The sequence below is a fragment of the Formica exsecta genome, unplaced genomic scaffold (assembly GCF_003651465.1).
Source record: "Formica exsecta isolate Colony F162 unplaced genomic scaffold, ASM365146v1 scaffold489, whole genome shotgun sequence".
In the NCBI taxonomy this organism is placed as follows: Eukaryota; Metazoa; Arthropoda; class Insecta; order Hymenoptera; family Formicidae; genus Formica; species Formica exsecta.
The window spans coordinates 841,305-861,099 of record NW_021852127.1 but is presented as its reverse complement, the minus strand read 5'-3'; the positions used below and the strand labels follow the sequence as shown (position 1 = coordinate 861,099).

The following is a 19,795-nucleotide window of genomic DNA, read 5'->3' as shown; positions in this document are numbered from 1 at the left end:
ATATATAGCACAAATATGTATTGTATATTATTATCTTGTAATAATGTTGATAGTATAATTAGTAATAAATATAATTGATATTTTCTAATTAAATCTATTGAATTTGTCTATGTAATGCGTTATATATAAAATGGTTTCATATAACCTGCAATAGAAAAGCGTAAGAAGAGTAGATTCATTGTTGATACTTATAAGTTATAAATTCTAATATTAACAGTATATATTTGATTTTTCTACTGTCGCATTGATATATGTACTGAGAAGTGAAAATTGTAATGTTATCTTATTGCAATAGGATACAAGTGCATTTGCGTTAATTATTTTATAATGCTTGCCGCAATAGATTTATCAAATATATCACAGCATAAAACGAGGATCAAATGAGGTCAGGGTTATCCACCACAATCGTTTCCTTACTATTCCACAATTAGACATAGCATTTCCTGTTCATCATTCGACTTCGTGACGAACTTTGACAACCATCCGAAACTTTTCGCGACTTTGTTCATTCGTCTAGCTTTCCTCTTAAGTCCTCACAGCTATTAGTTCCAGAGTTCTTAAGGTTCGCTGGAAACTGTCTTCGCGAGCTCGATAAGGTTCTATCCCACTGAACTCGACGGAAATCTCATCCAAATTTCCTCGGCCGTAAAGTCGAAGAGTCGACGAAATCGTATTACATCGGTGCAATAATATAATATTACTCTTTCGAACAGTGATTGGTTCATCGCTGCGCTGCACCAACTTCTGATATATAGAAAAATTTTAGATTACGATGTCATAAGTCACGTTCGCTTATCGCTAAGAGAGCTATCGGAACGATACACCGATAAAATTGTTAAGATCGTGCTCTTTTTTTCGTTGCCGATTTCAGTCACTTCGACGAATCGAATTCAGTTATTCTTTGCAGGTCTCGCGAAGTAGAATTGGGTAGTTCAAGAATATTGGAGAAGAGGACTCGCTGGCTGGTGAAAAAGAAATACCGTAGTATGGTACGGTTAGAAATCGAACGGGGAATGGAAGGATCGCGGATGAGGATGGAGGGATATTAAAGGTCGAGAGTTGAGACACTGGGTACAGAATATGTGACTGGGATGCATCTATCCTCACTCATTTGGTATTCCGTAGGATGCCTACTCCTCCCTATCTATTACCTCCAACTTTCTTCAATCTACGCGTTTTGCTCTCGTTTTACCGATTTATGGATCCGGCGGGTTCACTACGAGGCTAGCTTTGTTTGAATTACCAACCCGCTAAGGTGGTTAGATGGTCGCCTATCAAAGTTTCCAGCCCCCGCACTTACCGAGCTCCGAGCTTCCGAGTAAGGGTATTTTCAAATACCACCCGAAGAAAGGAGTGACGCGAGAGCGGTAGGGCCAGTTCAACGGGATAGAAGGGAATGGACTACTATCCGCGTGCTCTTTCTTCTCTCTTGCTCTCCTTCTTTTTCCACTCACATAATATCTTCTTTGAACTCGTGATGAAAAACTAGAACGGCTAAAAAGCAACCTCGCCGCGAACTTCCTTTGACCAACGTGAAGTAGACGCGACCGCAGACTTACAAAAACGCTAGACTTACGAAAGCCGATCTTTCACTACTTGCTCACCAAACTTCCGTATATTCCCGTTCAATTTTCCTTTCATACATCACGCTAACATCGTTTTATCGAATTACTCGTTAAACTCATTTGAGGAAGTTAGCCATAATGTTAATGACAACGGTTGAAATAATTTCATTAAGCGAAACGAGGCGATTGTCACGTAACAGGGCGTGAAAGAAAACGAAGTTGGTGGCAAATTAAAGCGACACGCGTTAATTTTACTTCTCTTTGAACCACGTTTTTTAACCTTTTGTCGCGGCAAGTGCCAATTAGTATAAAATGGAATGATCGCGAGTGAACAGCGGTTGAAAATGCAAATTCAGAACAAAGAATCTTTCTCACATTAAGATAAAATAGTTAAATCTCTATTGAATATAAATTCAAGAACTAGAATAACAATTGTTGATTTCTATTTACTTAAGTTTTTATATATTATAGAAAAAATATACTCGATGGAGGCACATAAACTTTATGTTAATATATATTAAACATTAATTTAATTATTATGTTGTCAAATCACACTTATAATTATACAGTGGAAAGTTTTGCGTATTATTCGTACGATCTATGCATTGTCGATGATTGTGGTACTAAAGGACTGAGGTATAATTGATTGGAAAATTGATTCCATCTATACCTCGTTTGCGCATATATATAGATTCAAATTGTTGATGAACAAACAACTTAATAGTAGAGACAGCAGATTGGTGCCGATCTGCAAAAATGACTCGATTGCATGCCAAAGAGACGAACAGAATTATCGTCCCTGAAGAGTAGAGTAATTTCGCGCGATCATCAGCTTTTCCAGTATCCTATCAGTATCTCAGTTTCGTTTAAGATGTCTGTCATGTTCCCTATAAGAGATGAATGACATTTATTTTTAGATAGCTTTTTAAATAACTTTTTACTAGATGTCACCGCTCTCTTTTCATCAGAAATAGAAGAACTTAATTTTCAAAATCAAAATAAATCATTACGCTAAAATTATTTTTTTACTCTTATCTTTTTTTAATAAATCTGTCACAGTCGACAGAAAACTATCATTTTATAATATTTATATTACATTATATGATTGATTACAAAAGTTATTGCGTACAGAATGTGTCAGATTATTTTATAGTAATTTTTACTACACAAATGGGTTGTTATGACATTATATAGACTTATATAAACTTTATTTAGAAGAATTTTTCTGTTATGATAAAATAATATATATTATTTAAGACGTTTATAGTATTATAAGTGAATAAAAGTATCAAATATTTGGAAAATTATTAAGAATTTGGAAGTTACAATCTGACAAAGCCAGTGTATCAATTTGATTGATAGAGATCGGTTTTCGGTTTTGCGAGATCGAGTTTGATCATGCTATGGCCGTGCATGTCCACGCACGAATTTACAATAGACGCTGTCGCTGCTTTGTCATCGAGATTTTGGTCAATTTGTAGATTATCCCCGATCGCGAATTTTAATAGCGATACCGCTGTGGTCGATAAGCATGCACTGCTAGGTACGCACATATACACGCGTACGTAATATACACTTACACCGCACGCGTCTACACACCAGCGGTGCATTATAGATATACACGTCCACGGGAAATCCCGCTCCAACAAATTTCGTTGGAATTGGAATAAAAGTAATTAGAGGCATTCGTGTTGTCCTGTAATTAGCTTGTGTGCGCACTTTCCAGCACGCTACGCCCAGCTACGACTAATGCGATTCTTGTGACAGCGTCGTCCAATTTCATGCCGCAGTATCGCAGTCGGTTATTCCAAGGGACACGAAACGCCGTTTATCTATCCCGTAGAATAAAAAGGGTAAAGTGATGAGAGTTAGGGGAATGGGAAACGAACGTGGTGCGCGAATCTTTGCCTCTTCGTTTTCTCCTTCTTCTCGAATTTGATTGTTCACTGGTGAAGATTGGTCATGACTGGATTGCTCGCAATTCGAACACATTCTGACTGATCTTTATTAAGATTAACAAACTTTATATGCGAATTTTTTCATCGGTATTTGGAATTTATTTTTTTTTCGATTACATAATATATAATAAAAAAATAGCCCATAGCTTAAGTGTAATAAAAAATGGCTTTTTACAAATTAATCTCTAAAAATATAAAATAATAAAACTTTTTCTCTCTTCTATTTAACTTCAAGCAAACTGAAGTTTTTAGCAACTTCCGTAGCACCGTGTAACCCGCTAATATTTTATGCAAGTTACGATCCAGAAGTAAAATTATAGGACAGGAAACCTGTAAAAAGGCATCTTGAAAAGGAGTCTACACTACGCGTGGAAGAGTCGTTGGAGAAAGACTACAGAATGCAAATAGATGTATGCAAGATATATGAAGAACGTATTGTCGTTCTACGTGCTGTTATATAGCAAAGCCTTCTATAAACTTTTTATTACACTTGCTACATTACACACCTTTTGAATTAAAATGGATTTTTTGTTTTAATATTTTCGACAAATTATATTTAAACTTATTGTCATATTTAGCAACATGAGAAGCTATATGTATAATAATATATTTTAATTAATAGAAAAAACATAATTTTTCAAATTAATAATATCTATCATAGATTTTCTTTCGTTTTCTTGTATTTGTATCGCAAAATTTGTATCGCAAAATCGGTGCAAACAAATTATACAGTAATCAAGTATAAAAATGCAGTTAATCGCAGCTGATATTGTCTATGTGATGGTAATTCGCTCTTACAATAATAAAAAAAGAGATAGTTATGATACTCGACTTATTATGCAGAAATTAAAATCTGAGGAATTCAATTCTCGATGCTACAAATATGAAAAAATAAGAGAAAATTACATTTTTATTCTATTGTAAAATAAATATAAATATTATTTTAACATGCTACATGTAATTTTTAAAAATCTCTTTTCTCCATATATTATATATGTCTCAGCTTTCTCTATCTATTAGTCGGAGACTATTCGTGCGCGATCAACGCCTGTCTGACTGTGCAAATTACGATACGTTTTGTCCAATACGTTTAACGCTAGTGGAAAAGATCCAAAGCACACGGCCGTGTCAGGCGGCACGGACTAAATTGGAACTGTCCAAACTTCAACATTCCTTTCGTAATTTGTTGCAAATGGTATGCAAGTCTTGACGTTGCTGCGCCGCGGTTTTCTATGTTCCTCGTAATTTTCGCGAAAGCTCTTTAATTTTCGCAAAGACTTAACGTGTTCGCCCGCGGCGGCGCACCGCGATTTTCACCGGGCCACGGTGATTCATGGTCACGCTGCACCATTGTATTTGCCCGCTGTTTATAAATCACTATTAGTTTATAAATAGGACCCGCTGCTAATAAAGTTCCCCGCACCCGGCTGACGCTCATCACGATGTGCATCCGAGCAATTTAAGGTGCTCATAGTCGACCCCGCGCGTAATTACTCTCTCTCTCTTTCTCTCTTTTTCTCTCTGTTTCTCTCTCTCTCTCTCTCTCTCTTTTTCTCTGCCTTCCGTGTCTCGACCTTTAAAGGTTAAAAGAAAGGTGGTTCATGAGAATGTGTTCATCGCCTCGTTGATTTCATAATAAAAAATATATCTTAACTGACAAAGAAATATAACTACAAAAGCTTTGAAAGAATCAAAGAGTTAATGCCTTACCATAGCTCTTATCATCATGTTATTGAAAAATATAACATCATAATAAATTAATTATAAATTTTTTATTCATGGTGGAGCTCTATGTATATTATTTTGAGATTATGTAAGTTTAAGCGACAAAAATCTATCAGCATATACAATCAATAATAAATTTTTTTTTAGTGCATTTATATATTATATGTATAAATATATTTTAAATTATATTTTAAATATTTACTTCATATATTTTAAGAGATTTATTCGCAATATTTTTTCGTTTATCTCTCTATCGAGTGTATGAATTATATTGAACAGACCTAATTGAAATATGAGTATGCTATATTTGTGAGGAAAAGTGATTTTCTTCTGTGCAAAAACGTAATATAATCGTGACGGTTTGTCAAAGACGCGCGAATCGCGGCACTTGTTAAGATCTAGCAGTAAACTTGCTATCTTCTTGCTATTCTTATCGCGACATTGGTAGTTATACTTCCACCGTATACATTTTACAACGCTCCATTAACGATATGGTCGTGCTAAAGCGCCAGTCTTTTCACCATCGTTTTTCTTTTTTTGTTATTCCATTCCTGTTTTTCTCGTTTCCGTTTCGCGGTTCTCAAGAGAAATCTCATTTCCCCACCTCGCGACGTAACCGACCCGCATTTTCACCTTTAACGAGCATCGCGAAGAATAACGTAACGTGCTAAATTAACAATTAAGACCTAAACGGCTGGTAATTAAGCGAAGACGCTGGGAGACAGCAAGAACAGCTAAGGTAAGGAAACGAATCTGCTGGATGCAGCGAGCTGTAGGAGATCCCGTTAAATTCAAGAGGGAATGAAAGAAGGAGCATAAGAGTAGGGATGAATAAGAGCGCGAAGGAGAATAGCGAAAGAATGAAGAGAAGCCAAAAAATGATGGCGAAGCGAATTTAGCGGAATGAAGAAAACGGAAATGCGAAGGAGATATCGACTGTTTTCGAGAGAGACGTGGCAGAAAATTTAACATATCAAAGGTATACGATATGTCAAGAATCAATCTATCAGCGTTTCTTGGTGCTTTGATATGCACATTCTAAGAATGTGAGCGTTTTATTGAATAATTTAGTAAATTCGTAATATAGGCAATGATAATAATAATAATGATAATATTATTATTATTGAATAATATTATTACCTATTATTAAAAAGAAGTTATTTATTGTATGTTAGAATAAGAAATATTGTGGCAAAAATCCGATTTGTAAGAGAATGTCGTATCAAAGAAAGTTGTAGATTTCTCTTAGGTCGAGTTTGTATATAAGATAAGCATTATTACAAGAGCCCTTTTTCATTGAATATCTAGATTTACTTAAAAAAATACAATTTTTATAACAAATTCATAAAAATAATAATAACAAGTTTTATAATAATGGAAAAAAATTGAAGGAGTGAGAAAAGGTGACAAATCGCATTTTTATATAGATATTAATCTTTACTATTTGCACGAAACAGAAGAATGTAACTGTTTTACATTACAACTTGCATTTCAATTTTTGTAATAATTATTTTTGTTTCTCGATTTTTTTATATGTATTAATTTAACATAATTTGGAGATTTAGGATGCTAATGAGAATAAAAAGTAAGGTACATACGTAACCCCCGAATATTTATAAGTTCTCAAAAAGCAAATTTTAAAACAAAAGAATGAATATTATATTTATTAACGGCGTATCACACTTTAAATGTTTAATGATTAAACTATTAAAATCATTTAAAATATATGAGATATTTTGTTGAAATAATATAAAATTATTTTTACAATTTACTATGTGTCAAACAGAATTTAGTCTACAACTTTATACCGAGATACAAAGTTTATTTAATTGAATAGTTCCAATAATTGCAGTGTCTATTTTGCTAGAATCAATCACACACAGTGCGCGCGAACAACAGTTTCTATTTAGCATATCAAAACACTTTGCTGTTTATGCTAGTCGCGAGTTCTCAGAACGATATTGATTTTCCACGTCGATACGTAACTTCTGAGGGACGCTGCGCGTCTATTTTGAATGTAAAAAATGACCGACGGCAGTTAGGGGCTTAATTTCACATCTCATAAAACCGCTGAACGGTGGCTCTGGCCCGGCAACGATCTGCCATTATATCAAGTGAAACTCTGTCGTTGAAAAACGATTTCGGCGTCCTCGTTATTGTTGCGGATGAAGAACTTTTCGTATACCTTATTTTCGCGTATACGAAAGGAATTCTTTTTGTAAATAACCTGCATCGTCTCGCTTTCGTAAATCGTTCACATAAATTGTTTAAATCTGACAGTCTCCTATTACGCAAATGATGTAAAGCAATTAACTGTGAAATAATAACGTTTAAACTTGACATTCTATCGCAATATGCATGTATTATAAAGTAATCAACTGTTATAGCTATAACGACCCTAGTCGGACACTTACATACATGCATTTACGATATATCATTTTGTGATTGTGCGAAAAAAGCGATGCGACACGCGCTATAAAAATTAATTTTTGCTATTTTTTGTAGAATTACTAAAAGTGGCGTAAACGTCATTCTACACTGTCAAATTATTAGTGCTATGATACCTCGATGAATTCGTATGAAAATCGTTACACGACAATTTCATGATCGTAGTGTTTGCAACGTTACACTCGAGATCGTGCCGATACGTATGCATATTGTCAACGGATTTTAGTATGATGCGAGCCACACGTGCTTTTATTTTTACGACGTTATTAATTTACCACTTCAAGAGGGAATGAAAGAAGGAGCATAAGAGTAGGGATGAATAAGAGCGCGAAGGAGAATAGCGAAAGAATGAAGAGAAGCCAAAAAATGATGGCGAAGCGAATTTAGCGGAATGAAGAAAACGGAAATGCGAAGGAGATATCGACTGTTTTCGAGAGAGACGTGGCAGAAAATTTAACATATCAAAGGTATACGATATGTCAAGAATCAATCTATCAGCGTTTCTTGGTGCTTTGATATGCACATTCTAAGAATGTGAGCGTTTTATTGAATAATTTAGTAAATTCGTAATATAGGCAATGATAATAATAATAATGATAATATTATTATTATTGAATAATATTATTACCTATTATTAAAAAGAAGTTATTTATTGTATGTTAGAATAAGAAATATTGTGGCAAAAATCCGATTTGTAAGAGAATGTCGTATCAAAGAAAGTTGTAGATTTCTCTTAGGTCGAGTTTGTATATAAGATAAGCATTATTACAAGAGCCCTTTTTCATTGAATATCTAGATTTACTTAAAAAAATACAATTTTTATAACAAATTCATAAAAATAATAATAACAAGTTTTATAATAATGGAAAAAAATTGAAGGAGTGAGAAAAGGTGACAAATCGCATTTTTATATAGATATTAATCTTTACTATTTGCACGAAACAGAAGAATGTAACTGTTTTACATTACAACTTGCATTTCAATTTTTGTAATAATTATTTTTGTTTCTCGATTTTTTTATATGTATTAATTTAACATAATTTGGAGATTTAGGATGCTAATGAGAATAAAAAGTAAGGTACATACGTAACCCCCGAATATTTATAAGTTCTCAAAAAGCAAATTTTAAAACAAAAGAATGAATATTATATTTATTAACGGCGTATCACACTTTAAATGTTTAATGATTAAACTATTAAAATCATTTAAAATATATGAGATATTTTGTTGAAATAATATAAAATTATTTTTACAATTTACTATGTGTCAAACAGAATTTAGTCTACAACTTTATACCGAGATACAAAGTTTATTTAATTGAATAGTTCCAATAATTGCAGTGTCTATTTTGCTAGAATCAATCACACACAGTGCGCGCGAACAACAGTTTCTATTTAGCATATCAAAACACTTTGCTGTTTATGCTAGTCGCGAGTTCTCAGAACGATATTGATTTTCCACGTCGATACGTAACTTCTGAGGGACGCTGCGCGTCTATTTTGAATGTAAAAAATGACCGACGGCAGTTAGGGGCTTAATTTCACATCTCATAAAACCGCTGAACGGTGGCTCTGGCCCGGCAACGATCTGCCATTATATCAAGTGAAACTCTGTCGTTGAAAAACGATTTCGGCGTCCTCGTTATTGTTGCGGATGAAGAACTTTTCGTATACCTTATTTTCGCGTATACGAAAGGAATTCTTTTTGTAAATAACCTGCATCGTCTCGCTTTCGTAAATCGTTCACATAAATTGTTTAAATCTGACAGTCTCCTATTACGCAAATGATGTAAAGCAATTAACTGTGAAATAATAACGTTTAAACTTGACATTCTATCGCAATATGCATGTATTATAAAGTAATCAACTGTTATAGCTATAACGACCCTAGTCGGACACTTACATACATGCATTTACGATATATCATTTTGTGATTGTGCGAAAAAAGCGATGCGACACGCGCTATAAAAATTAATTTTTGCTATTTTTTGTAGAATTACTAAAAGTGGCGTAAACGTCATTCTACACTGTCAAATTATTAGTGCTATGATACCTCGATGAATTCGTATGAAAATCGTTACACGACAATTTCATGATCGTAGTGTTTGCAACGTTACACTCGAGATCGTGCCGATACGTATGCATATTGTCAACGGATTTTAGTATGATGCGAGCCACACGTGCTTTTATTTTTACGACGTTATTATTTTACCACCTCAATGTGCGATGCGCTTTTCCCGGGAACGCCTGTTATATATGGACGAAGTATAAAGGGACAATCTGCATGTTCCCCGTGAATTTCGAATTTTTCTACCCTGGTGCTGGGAAGTAATAACGAAGAAATATTATGTGCGGCTCTTTTTATCTTAACGGGGGAATAATTTTTTTTGGAGAATCTCTTGTATCTTACACAAATACGTTATGCAAAGCAATTTTGAAGAGGTAACCTAGGGGGTTTCCCCGGGGGAGTAATTCGGGCTTGACCTCACAAATATCTGCGAGTATGTGTATAAAATGGTCCCGCACGGAAATTGGATTGTTATTTTAAAACATACAGAGTAGTATTGTATGTACATAGCAACTAAATCGCAAGCTCTTGAGTCGTTATTATTTGGCCACAATAAATTTCCGGAAGTTTTATATTGTTCTCGTTTAAAATATGAAATTGATGCAACGTATTTTTGAAATATATATGCATCAAATACAGCAAAAATATATATAAAAACCAATTTTAAAATTTTTATTCACAACGCAGATAAAATTAAGATACAAGGATTTTTAAAACGCAAGAATTATAATCAGTTTGATAAGTAATATTTATGACTGCAACTTTTTTATGCGCAAAGTAATATTATTGATACTATAAATTTATAAATGTAATCAGGCCGTGAACGAAAAATCTATGATAATGACGATACTTTATTGCATCTATGGCATAACCGATATCCAGAGGGATTACAACGATTACACAAATACTTATGAAAGTCTCGGGACGTCTAAGTAGCATGGTAACGGCTCTTATCTGGCGTGATTGGCAGACGACTGGTGGGAGGTTAACAAGGTATTGTTTCTGTAATCAAGCAAGATGCTTTACGAGCGGGACCTGCACACGACTTACTTTTCTGTTTTTAATTAAGATAAAGGCACACGGATAAGAGACTGTGCGATACCAACGGATTTCTGCATGACACGTGATATTGATCCTTGCTAATCGGTAATTCTATATGCATTTACAAAGTTAATGTTGAAACGTGAAAATTACGTATAAAACTAAGATAGAAAGGCAAAAAATACGAAAAAACAAAAATTACTAATGTCATTTCTCGTTTGATACGTAGCGAAAAAATATTCAGCTTTTACAGGTAAAATGCACGCGCCTTTTGGCTACCGTGTATATGTCATGTACATTTTGTTTCAGTCTGCAAGCTCTATAAAGCTATAAGTATGCGGAATCGATCGGTACACTTCGTGTTCGTGAGAACGATGCAGAAAAAATTGCACGTTTGAAGGTATGACACTGGCCGATGGCAGAGTCGTAGCACGAATAACGATAGTACGCGCGATATTGCAGAAAAATTGTACGATAATTATACGAGTGCGCCTGTGAATAATTAAGTGTATGGTAGCACTTACGATACACTCGCACACTTACCTCGAAAAGAGAGTCGGTACACACAGAATATTTCATGAGATTTCGCAAAATGGGGTACGTAAACATTCGTTCGGTAAAGCTATTTTTACATTTGGATATTTACACTGAGAGATAAAATATATAAAGTATATAAAATAATTGCATATACTATTTTATCATTGAATAAAATATATTTCCGTTTTTATATTTCACAGTGTATATCTTTGTAAAAGATTTATATTATAGTAGATAATTATCCAGCTTTGTCTTTATGTAATTATATTTTATTGCGCTTTGACACAAAAAAGTCGATGAACTGACACTAGTATACAAAATTATTTTCACTGCTGTGGTAATAATCGATGACTAAGCCGGGGCAGTAGGCCTTTTCAGAGATGTATAACAATCACAAGCAGATTAGAACCGACAGCCGTGCTACAACGACAAGGTGTGTCGCTGTGAAAAACTCCCATTGAGAAAATAAGTAGGCCGGCGCGAGCATGTATTGAAAAAGTTTGCAGACATTTCGTTTCCTGTGTTTTTTAACCGGTGCAACCGATGTGCATTCAATATTATAGCGGATCGCTACAAATTCTTTTATGGATAAATGACGATTCTCATAAATTGTAAATTACTGCTGTATGAATATATAATTATGTTGATTTTTTATGAAAATTTTGTACGATTTTATTTTTTTTTAGGTTCGAAATGCAGACACTGCATATTTTCTATTGTAATGAATGATAGGATACATGTGATATTTTTTTATCAAATCTATTATATAGAAGTTTAAAGTTCATTTATCTTGCCTTAATTATCTTGCCTCAAAAACAGAAACACACCTTGTTACGTAACAAAATTTTCGCACGATTGACGAGCAGCAACAACAGATCTGTGTAACTATTTTCACCGAAAAATAGAAGTAATCAAAATGATATCTTCTATTTATCAATGTGAGAGCACGACATCTGCAAATTAGCGCGATTCGTTTCTCGGATATCACGACTCATCTCCAGCCGCGTTGGAATCGGACCGACGCGCGCAAAGTAAAAAGATTGATGACGTGTCCCCGATCCGTGTATATACCATCGCGAAACGGGCGATGCAAAATCTTTCATGACTCGCTAATGTTTTGTAACAGTTCTTGTTCTGGCACAAACGTTGATAGATCGTTTCATTGACCAGCGACGAGATGAAGCTCGTCCGTCGTCCGCGAGAAGAACGATCGGCGCGCGATCGAGACGTGATAGAGATGAATGAAAAAAGAGCGAAGGGAAAAAGCGAAAAAGAGATAGAGAGCGGTAAGGTATGAGAGGAGAAAATCGTGGCAAGCTTGGTGAAGCGATGGATATAACGTAGAGTATATCTGCCTATTATTCACGCGCGAGATAGGTCGAAAAGTGGGGGTTGATCTAGCTCGATCTATGAGAGCCCGAGGGTGAGGCCAGACTTAGAAAGGTGGGTTAGGGGTTCGTGGCGAATTCTTATAAATCAAAACAGACACGCTATCCCGTCTCATAGGGTGTTTCCACCCTTTCTTTCGCCGGCATCTATGCCTTCTTACTTCCTTACCTGGCCGACTGTTGGAAGTAAAGGGAAAGGAAGGAAATAAAATATGACAAGGGGCGCGAAAGCAGATGTCGGAAAGAATGTTAGAGGGAAGAGAAGCGCCGCTCGACATCTCGGATGTTGATGTATTATTGAGTTCGTCGCGTATTATCGGTCGCTATCCAGTATCGTTGACAAGGGTGTATGTCAAGAAAAAAAAAATTGTTAGCCCGAGATATCAACACACGAAATAATAAACAAGAGATGTTTATATGTAGCCTCACAGATACTGACAAATATATGTATATACACGTGACGGATGAATTCAATAAATTACTAAATTATTTAAACGTAATTTTTTTTGTACCATTGTCCCTTGAACTTAATATGTCAGATCGGAGGGAAGGAAGAACCGTTACAAAAATTGCACATTTATTACTTTCTTTTCATCTAAAACAATATCATTGATATTGATTTTTAAAGTAAAATAATTATACAATTTAAAAATGTTTTTTAACAGGAATATATAACTTTTCGTTTATTTGAAGACTTTCGTGCGAAGACATTAAAGAATATTCTTCTCTAGACATGTTATGTCTATGTGACGTGGATCGGCCACCGCTATAAGAAGTCTGCCTCGAGTTATATTACTAAACATCAGTATTAGCCTATACCGCGATATTATATATATATTATAGCGATATTCGCCTTTGAAAACAGTTTACGCGCATTGCCGCGGCATACGGTTATGTTCCGTTTTCAGAATAATGTACATACTGCACTCGCATGTATGCTGTTATACCGCTATTTCTTTGAATAAGACATCAGCTTTGGACGTATTTGGGTAGTGAATATTTAATGTTATCGATATTGCCTTAAAAGTCGTTTGTGCGGAAAAGGATTCGGAATTATTATACACTATACGACGGTTTACCTATTACATGAAATTGATTCAAATTTTTCAAAATGTCTCGCATTTAGATTTTATCTATTTCGTTAAAAATGCAAGTACACAATCTCGTGCTGGACTGCGCCAGGGAAATGCGATGGCATCGTGTTACGAGCAGCGGCATTTTCGCGTTACACTAATGCAATTAAGGATATTGTAATCCTGAATGTAACTCAGTCCGCCTGACATAATTATATCTCCCTGCTTATGTGACGCAATGTAATAAATGTACGTAAATATATTTGCCCAAAATATAATTTTGCATATCTTGGCTAGGACAATCATTGTGCTTGTCCAAGTATGCTAAAATACATGAGTAACATTATAGTTGTTGGCACGAAGCGATTTTTGCCTCGTAAATTGTCTTGATAATGTTAACAAGATCGTTGCTGTTAAAACCACGAATCTTTTCATTTTTTACACATTTGTTCATCTAATCTCTTCTCTTTTTTCCCTTTTTTTTTTGCATGTGCTAATCCTTATCGGTTCGAAACATGCAACCGGAAAGATTCTGCCATTAACTATCCGAACGAGCTCTCATATCTTAGTAACGATGGACAAACGATTTGGCTATTTCTGTATTCAGCACCTAATATCTCATAACTGACGTTAGAACGTGTCTTCTTATAGAGAGCACTCGTGTAATTTACATATGATTTATTTTAGTGAAAAGTCAACTAGAGATTTATTATACATTTATTTATAGAATATTATCTACATGCTTATACATGAACTTTACTCGTGCCGTACATATATGGCCCTTTTCATTATAAGCTGCATAATTATTTAATGATTATAATCGGTTAAAATTTATTTTCCTGTGTTAGCACTTGATGCAAGATTGCACCAAGTTTTCATTGTTATAGAAATGTTCCGTGAAACAATTCGCAGATGCATTAGTACACGTCTTCTCCGCAATTCTTCTTCGAATCACAATTCACCTCTAAAAAACGGAGAGAAAAATTTAATTGCTGAAACGCGAGAAAATCGAGGGAATCGAACATCTGCAATCGCCATTCGCGTTACCGAAACGCCCGGTCATACAAACGGAGAAACATAGAAAAGACGAAGAAAACTTACGGGGGTTCTGGACGTGCACAGGAGACGGAGGGTTGGTTCGCGTGACGATGGCCGGAGGAGGCATCTTGGCGTGCAAGGCGGCGAGGCATGAGTTCGCCACGTCGTAGAGAGAGAGCCGAGAGAGATAAGTATTGTAGTATCGGCCCGCACTGCCCATTTTCAATTTATTCTTACCAGGTGCAACCGCCATTTTCGCGTATCACGGCCGCAGATATAACCGCATCCACCCGGGGCGCGCCGATTAACACTCTTCTCCCATTCAACGATGATCGATCGCGATTATTTTATCGGATCGGAAAACGCGCACTGGATCATCGTAGGTCTCAGTCTGTTAAGAGTATCCTCATAATAAATTCTACCGTTACGAATGTCGAAGCGATGCGATGCACGCGTCATTTTTTTATCATCTCGCCATAACATGAATTTCACATTCTCGTTAAGGATAATGCGGAGTATCTTGCAAAGCTTGGAGAAGAGATGGCTTCCGAACGTTGAATACAAATTATGAGACCGACCGTAGCTTTCTCATAAATATGCATTAAAAATTAACAAAAAAGGAAAAAAAAACACGTAGGTTTAATGAGCTTACTGTAATGTAGCGAGAGATTAAATATTATATATTAACACTAACTTCACCATCAACACTATTTTTTTTCTTTTTCTTCATAAAGAAGAATTCTCTTTCTTTCCAAGATTCCTTCCGACACAAACACTCGTGAAAATTAATCGACAACTTTTCCTTTCGCTCGTCGAATCACTATGTTAAAAAAAACACGGATTACCTCTCAAGACAATGAATCAATCATTAATTCTGCATGTCGGACGGTAGGTTAAATAACCGACATTGCTCGGCGGATCACATGCACGGCAGTTCGATTCTCCGCAACCACGACGAATACCACTTGGAACTAATTATCCGCGCGAGCGCAAATATTCCGTCCTTGCATTCTCGTGACGAAGCGCTGGCACACTGATTTCGATACTGCTTCTCCGAACACCGAGGCCTCGATACACCACGACGGTCGGCGGTCGGAATCGGTGGGCTGGGCAGCCGAACGGAAACGGTGCGGTTCCGCGGACCGGAAGCCTGGACCGGAAGCGTCACGAGTCAACGGGCGCCTCTCTGATTGCACGCCGCGGTCGCGGCTAGATAAAAATGTATTCGTATATGCCGTATATGCCGTGGTCGGGAATCGGGATTTCACCGCGAATACGAAGCTCTCGCGATCTCATAGTCTCGCGATAAAAACGACGAATACCACTTGGAACTAATTATCCGCGCGAGCGCAAATATTCCGTCCTTGCATTCTCGTGACGAAGCGCTGGCACACTGATTTCGATACTGCTTCTCCGAACACCGAGGCCTCGATACACCACGACGGTCGGCGGTCGGAATCGGTGGGCTGGGCAGCCGAACGGAAACGGTGCGGTTCCGCGGACCGGAAGCCTGGACCGGAAGCGTCACGAGTCAACGGGCGCCTCTCTGATTGCACGCCGCGGTCGCGGCTAGATAAAAATGTATTCGTATATGCCGTTTACATGGTCGGGAATCGGGATTTCACCGCGAATACGAAGCTCTCGCGATCTCATAGTCTCGCGATAAAATTGTATTTCTCTCGCCTGGCGCCAAGGAACGGTTCGCGTTTAATAAACGTTACGTCGCGTGGCATTCGACTGAGTTTTTAATTGGCGAGCGTACCGCCGCGCACTGACTTCATATTGGAGCAATAGGAATAACTACCGCCAGCGATATATTATCATGCCGTCGTGCTTCCCGGAAACTTGATACCAGCGCTACATAACAATAGGCGAAAATGGGTCGCTTTAGTCGGTCAATTTCGCAGCGAGTTTACCGCTGAATTAAACTGATTTACTATTAAATATTTATAAAGATACGGTGCAGTAAGAACGTTGAGCGATTTAAGTAGCTTTGCGAGTTGCTTAAATACCAGCAGTATTGATAGGGATATATACCTCCTGTTGATATTATTATAAACGAATTAATTTATAGATAATTATATAGTCGAGATATTTTTGAAATTTTACACAAAAGCTTAAAGGGTTTGATGATATATTCTTGCTACGTTATAAAATATAAGGCGAGTCATTAAAAATTTAATTGAGGCCTTAACTAATACGATTGCAGTTTAATAGAACTAGAAAGCTAACATTTCAAGAAAAAATATAATAATAATAATAATAATAATAATAATAAGCGTAGTAATTATATAGTAATGATTATGTATGTATAATATTGGTGAAAGACTAGCTAACATGTTTACTTCGTTATGATGTAATTTCATATTAACGTCTTTATGAATTTAATCATCTTTTATCTTGCCGAGAGTTGTGGCGCTAAAATTATGATACACGATTCATGCAAAATTATGGGAATCGTTCGTATTGATTTTCGAAGCGTTATAATGTATTGTTCAAATTTTAAGTAGTTTGGCGGTAAGCCAAACAATATCATCTATAAATCCATATATTTGTTAACATCACATTTGTTAATGTTACTTATTCGCATTGCCTTTATATTAATCTCCCTCTCTCTCTCCTATTTGTAAATCATTTCCAGAATTGTCAAAAGATTATAAATGTTAACATACATAGAAAATGTCAAAAAGAGATTTTAAGTTATATTAATACAATGCATTTTTAGGATTTATCATTATATTAACTGATAATATATAGCAGTATAATCGCAGTATAATCGCTCAATTAAAAGAAAAAAAGAAAAAAAAAAAATCGATTTATATTTTCAAAAAAGACCCGATTTTTCATCCGTGCACAATTAAATCCCTAAATTGCATTACAATACTGTAACGAAAGTAGTATAATTTTAACGAGTTTCAAGGATTACAAATGCATAGTCAAAATCGTATGTTGTAATGAAAAGCTTGAAGAGTCTATTGAATCCAAATGTAATAACACAATTTCAAAACAATAATCGCTGTTATCTGAAATTACAATATTTTGCAGCGTACGCGTTATATTTTATTTTACCGGAACACACTTTGACAATAAAGCGTTTTTGTTTCTACTTTGACGTGCGTTATATCCAAGGTACAAACCAATACAAGGCAATATTAATCCGATCCGAATAGTAGATGCGCTTTGTGGCGCGTACAACTGTTGCGCCAGGCAGACGCAACATCGGGGGGATTGCCGTATAAAAAATGTAATTGCAGTCCCAAAATAATCCGCGAGTTTCCCGGTTGTTTGTTTCGCGGTCGGGTGTTTTTCTATCTACTGCGGTCGCGCGTCCGTTCCGTCTTCAATAATTAATACGTTCATATCCGGTTATATGCGGATGCGTTCTATGCGCGCATTCCCTATGCATTCTCCCGTCGCGTTCACTCTATCCAAATGGTCATCATCGCCGGATCCACACGCGCCGTATGCTGATCATTACCAACTGAAACCAGCGCTTCTGCAAACAATGGGCACCGTCGTACGGTCATGCTTGAGCTATCGCGCCGCGCAATTATTGGAATCGATTATCCATCGGATGGAATTGCAGCGGCTTGCGGTCGAATCGCGCGAAAGTCGAATGTATATGGGTCGTATTGTAGACGCACTTTAGATTCGAGCAACGAGACCTGTACGATTATAGCAAGATTTTGCTCGAATTCGCTCGAGTTACGAGAGCGGTCGAAGGCGCACTGCGTAGGCGTTTGCTGACGGTTATCGTCGGGCCTCCGAAGACACACTCGTGCTTATCGCTTATGCATTATATGCATAAGGCTGTGTGCAAATAAGAGGCGAAACAATCACAAAGAATCAATTTCAAGCGCTTATACTACGGTCTCTTTTCTTTCTTATTATTGAATCTAAGCTAATAAATAAGAAAATAATGCGAAAATAAAATACGAGATGCTTTATCTTGTCTAGTGCATCATTACAATTGCAAGAATATCACAAGTTAGAGTAAAATAGTAATAGACTACACAGCACGTCAAAATTTTTATTATTAAGTTTGTCTCGATGTAGGTCAAATTTTTTACTCCATACTTTTATATCCATACTGTTATTGTAGAATATGTACTTGCAAATGTAAGATGTGACACTTACAACAAACACAAAGTTTTCTAATAAAAACTTTTCTATTTTCCAATGTGTAGATGTGAATAAAAAATTTCTTTCTTCATAAAAAAACTTTACAGTTCTAAAGCCATTCATATGGGTAAATAAGAAAAATTATGTGCTATGGATATTTTTTAGAGCACAAAAGAGAAACTCGCAATAGACACTTATTAAAACATACTTTGTGTAGAAAGAAAGAACTATTATGATACAGTAATAATTTATATATGACAAGCATCTAATTAATATTTAAAATTAGCCTTGATAGTATTCTATATTTTGCTAATGCATGCATTGGTCTCGGATTTATAATAATAGATATTAATATTTTGAAAACTCTATATTTTTAATGTTTTTGTATTCTTGCACAATTTAAATATAATAAAATAATATAAATATTTGCAAATCTCTCAGATTAAAAAAATATATGAAAAGTATTTATTTATCTATTATCTATCACACATACACACATATACACAATCGAGGTTTCATTTTATTCCATGCTTCTTACGTATATGATATACATTTATCTTTATCTTTCGTTTTTACATTTTATCATATCTCAACTCTGCACGCATGTCCGCTTTCGTCGGGCTCGTCGGCCCCGTTCCCGTGCGCCTGTTTCAATATGCATGTCGGCCTAAGTATGGCTCTTCGTAGGCGCGTCACACGCTCATCGTCGGTGGTGTACGGGCGACGGGCATATCGTATCGCACACGGAGAAACGACGCGGCTCGGTTACAACGCGAACGTACCCGGCGACAATGGCACCGACGGGACGCGCGACAGGAAGGTGGCCGTATCAA

At 36.0% G+C, this 19,795-nt stretch overlaps 1 protein-coding gene across 3 annotated transcripts in view; it reads right to left on the bottom strand.

Annotated features, from left to right (window-relative positions):
• The window catches only part of LOC115241449 (nucleolysin TIAR), a 179,997-nt gene that overhangs the window by 141,386 nt on the left and 18,816 nt on the right, over positions 1-19,795 (bottom strand). For 2 of the 3 annotated variants that reach the window (XM_029817215.1, XM_029817216.1), the window contains exon 1: positions 14,904-16,051. The exons of the other annotated variant lie outside the window; for it this stretch is intronic. In XM_029817215.1, the coding sequence (XP_029673075.1) occupies positions 14,904-15,093 (190 nt within the window). In that variant the 5' untranslated portion in view covers positions 15,094-16,051. Of the gene's footprint in view, positions 1-14,903; positions 16,052-19,795 lie in introns of those variants that run through there. 3 annotated transcript variants of the gene reach the window in all.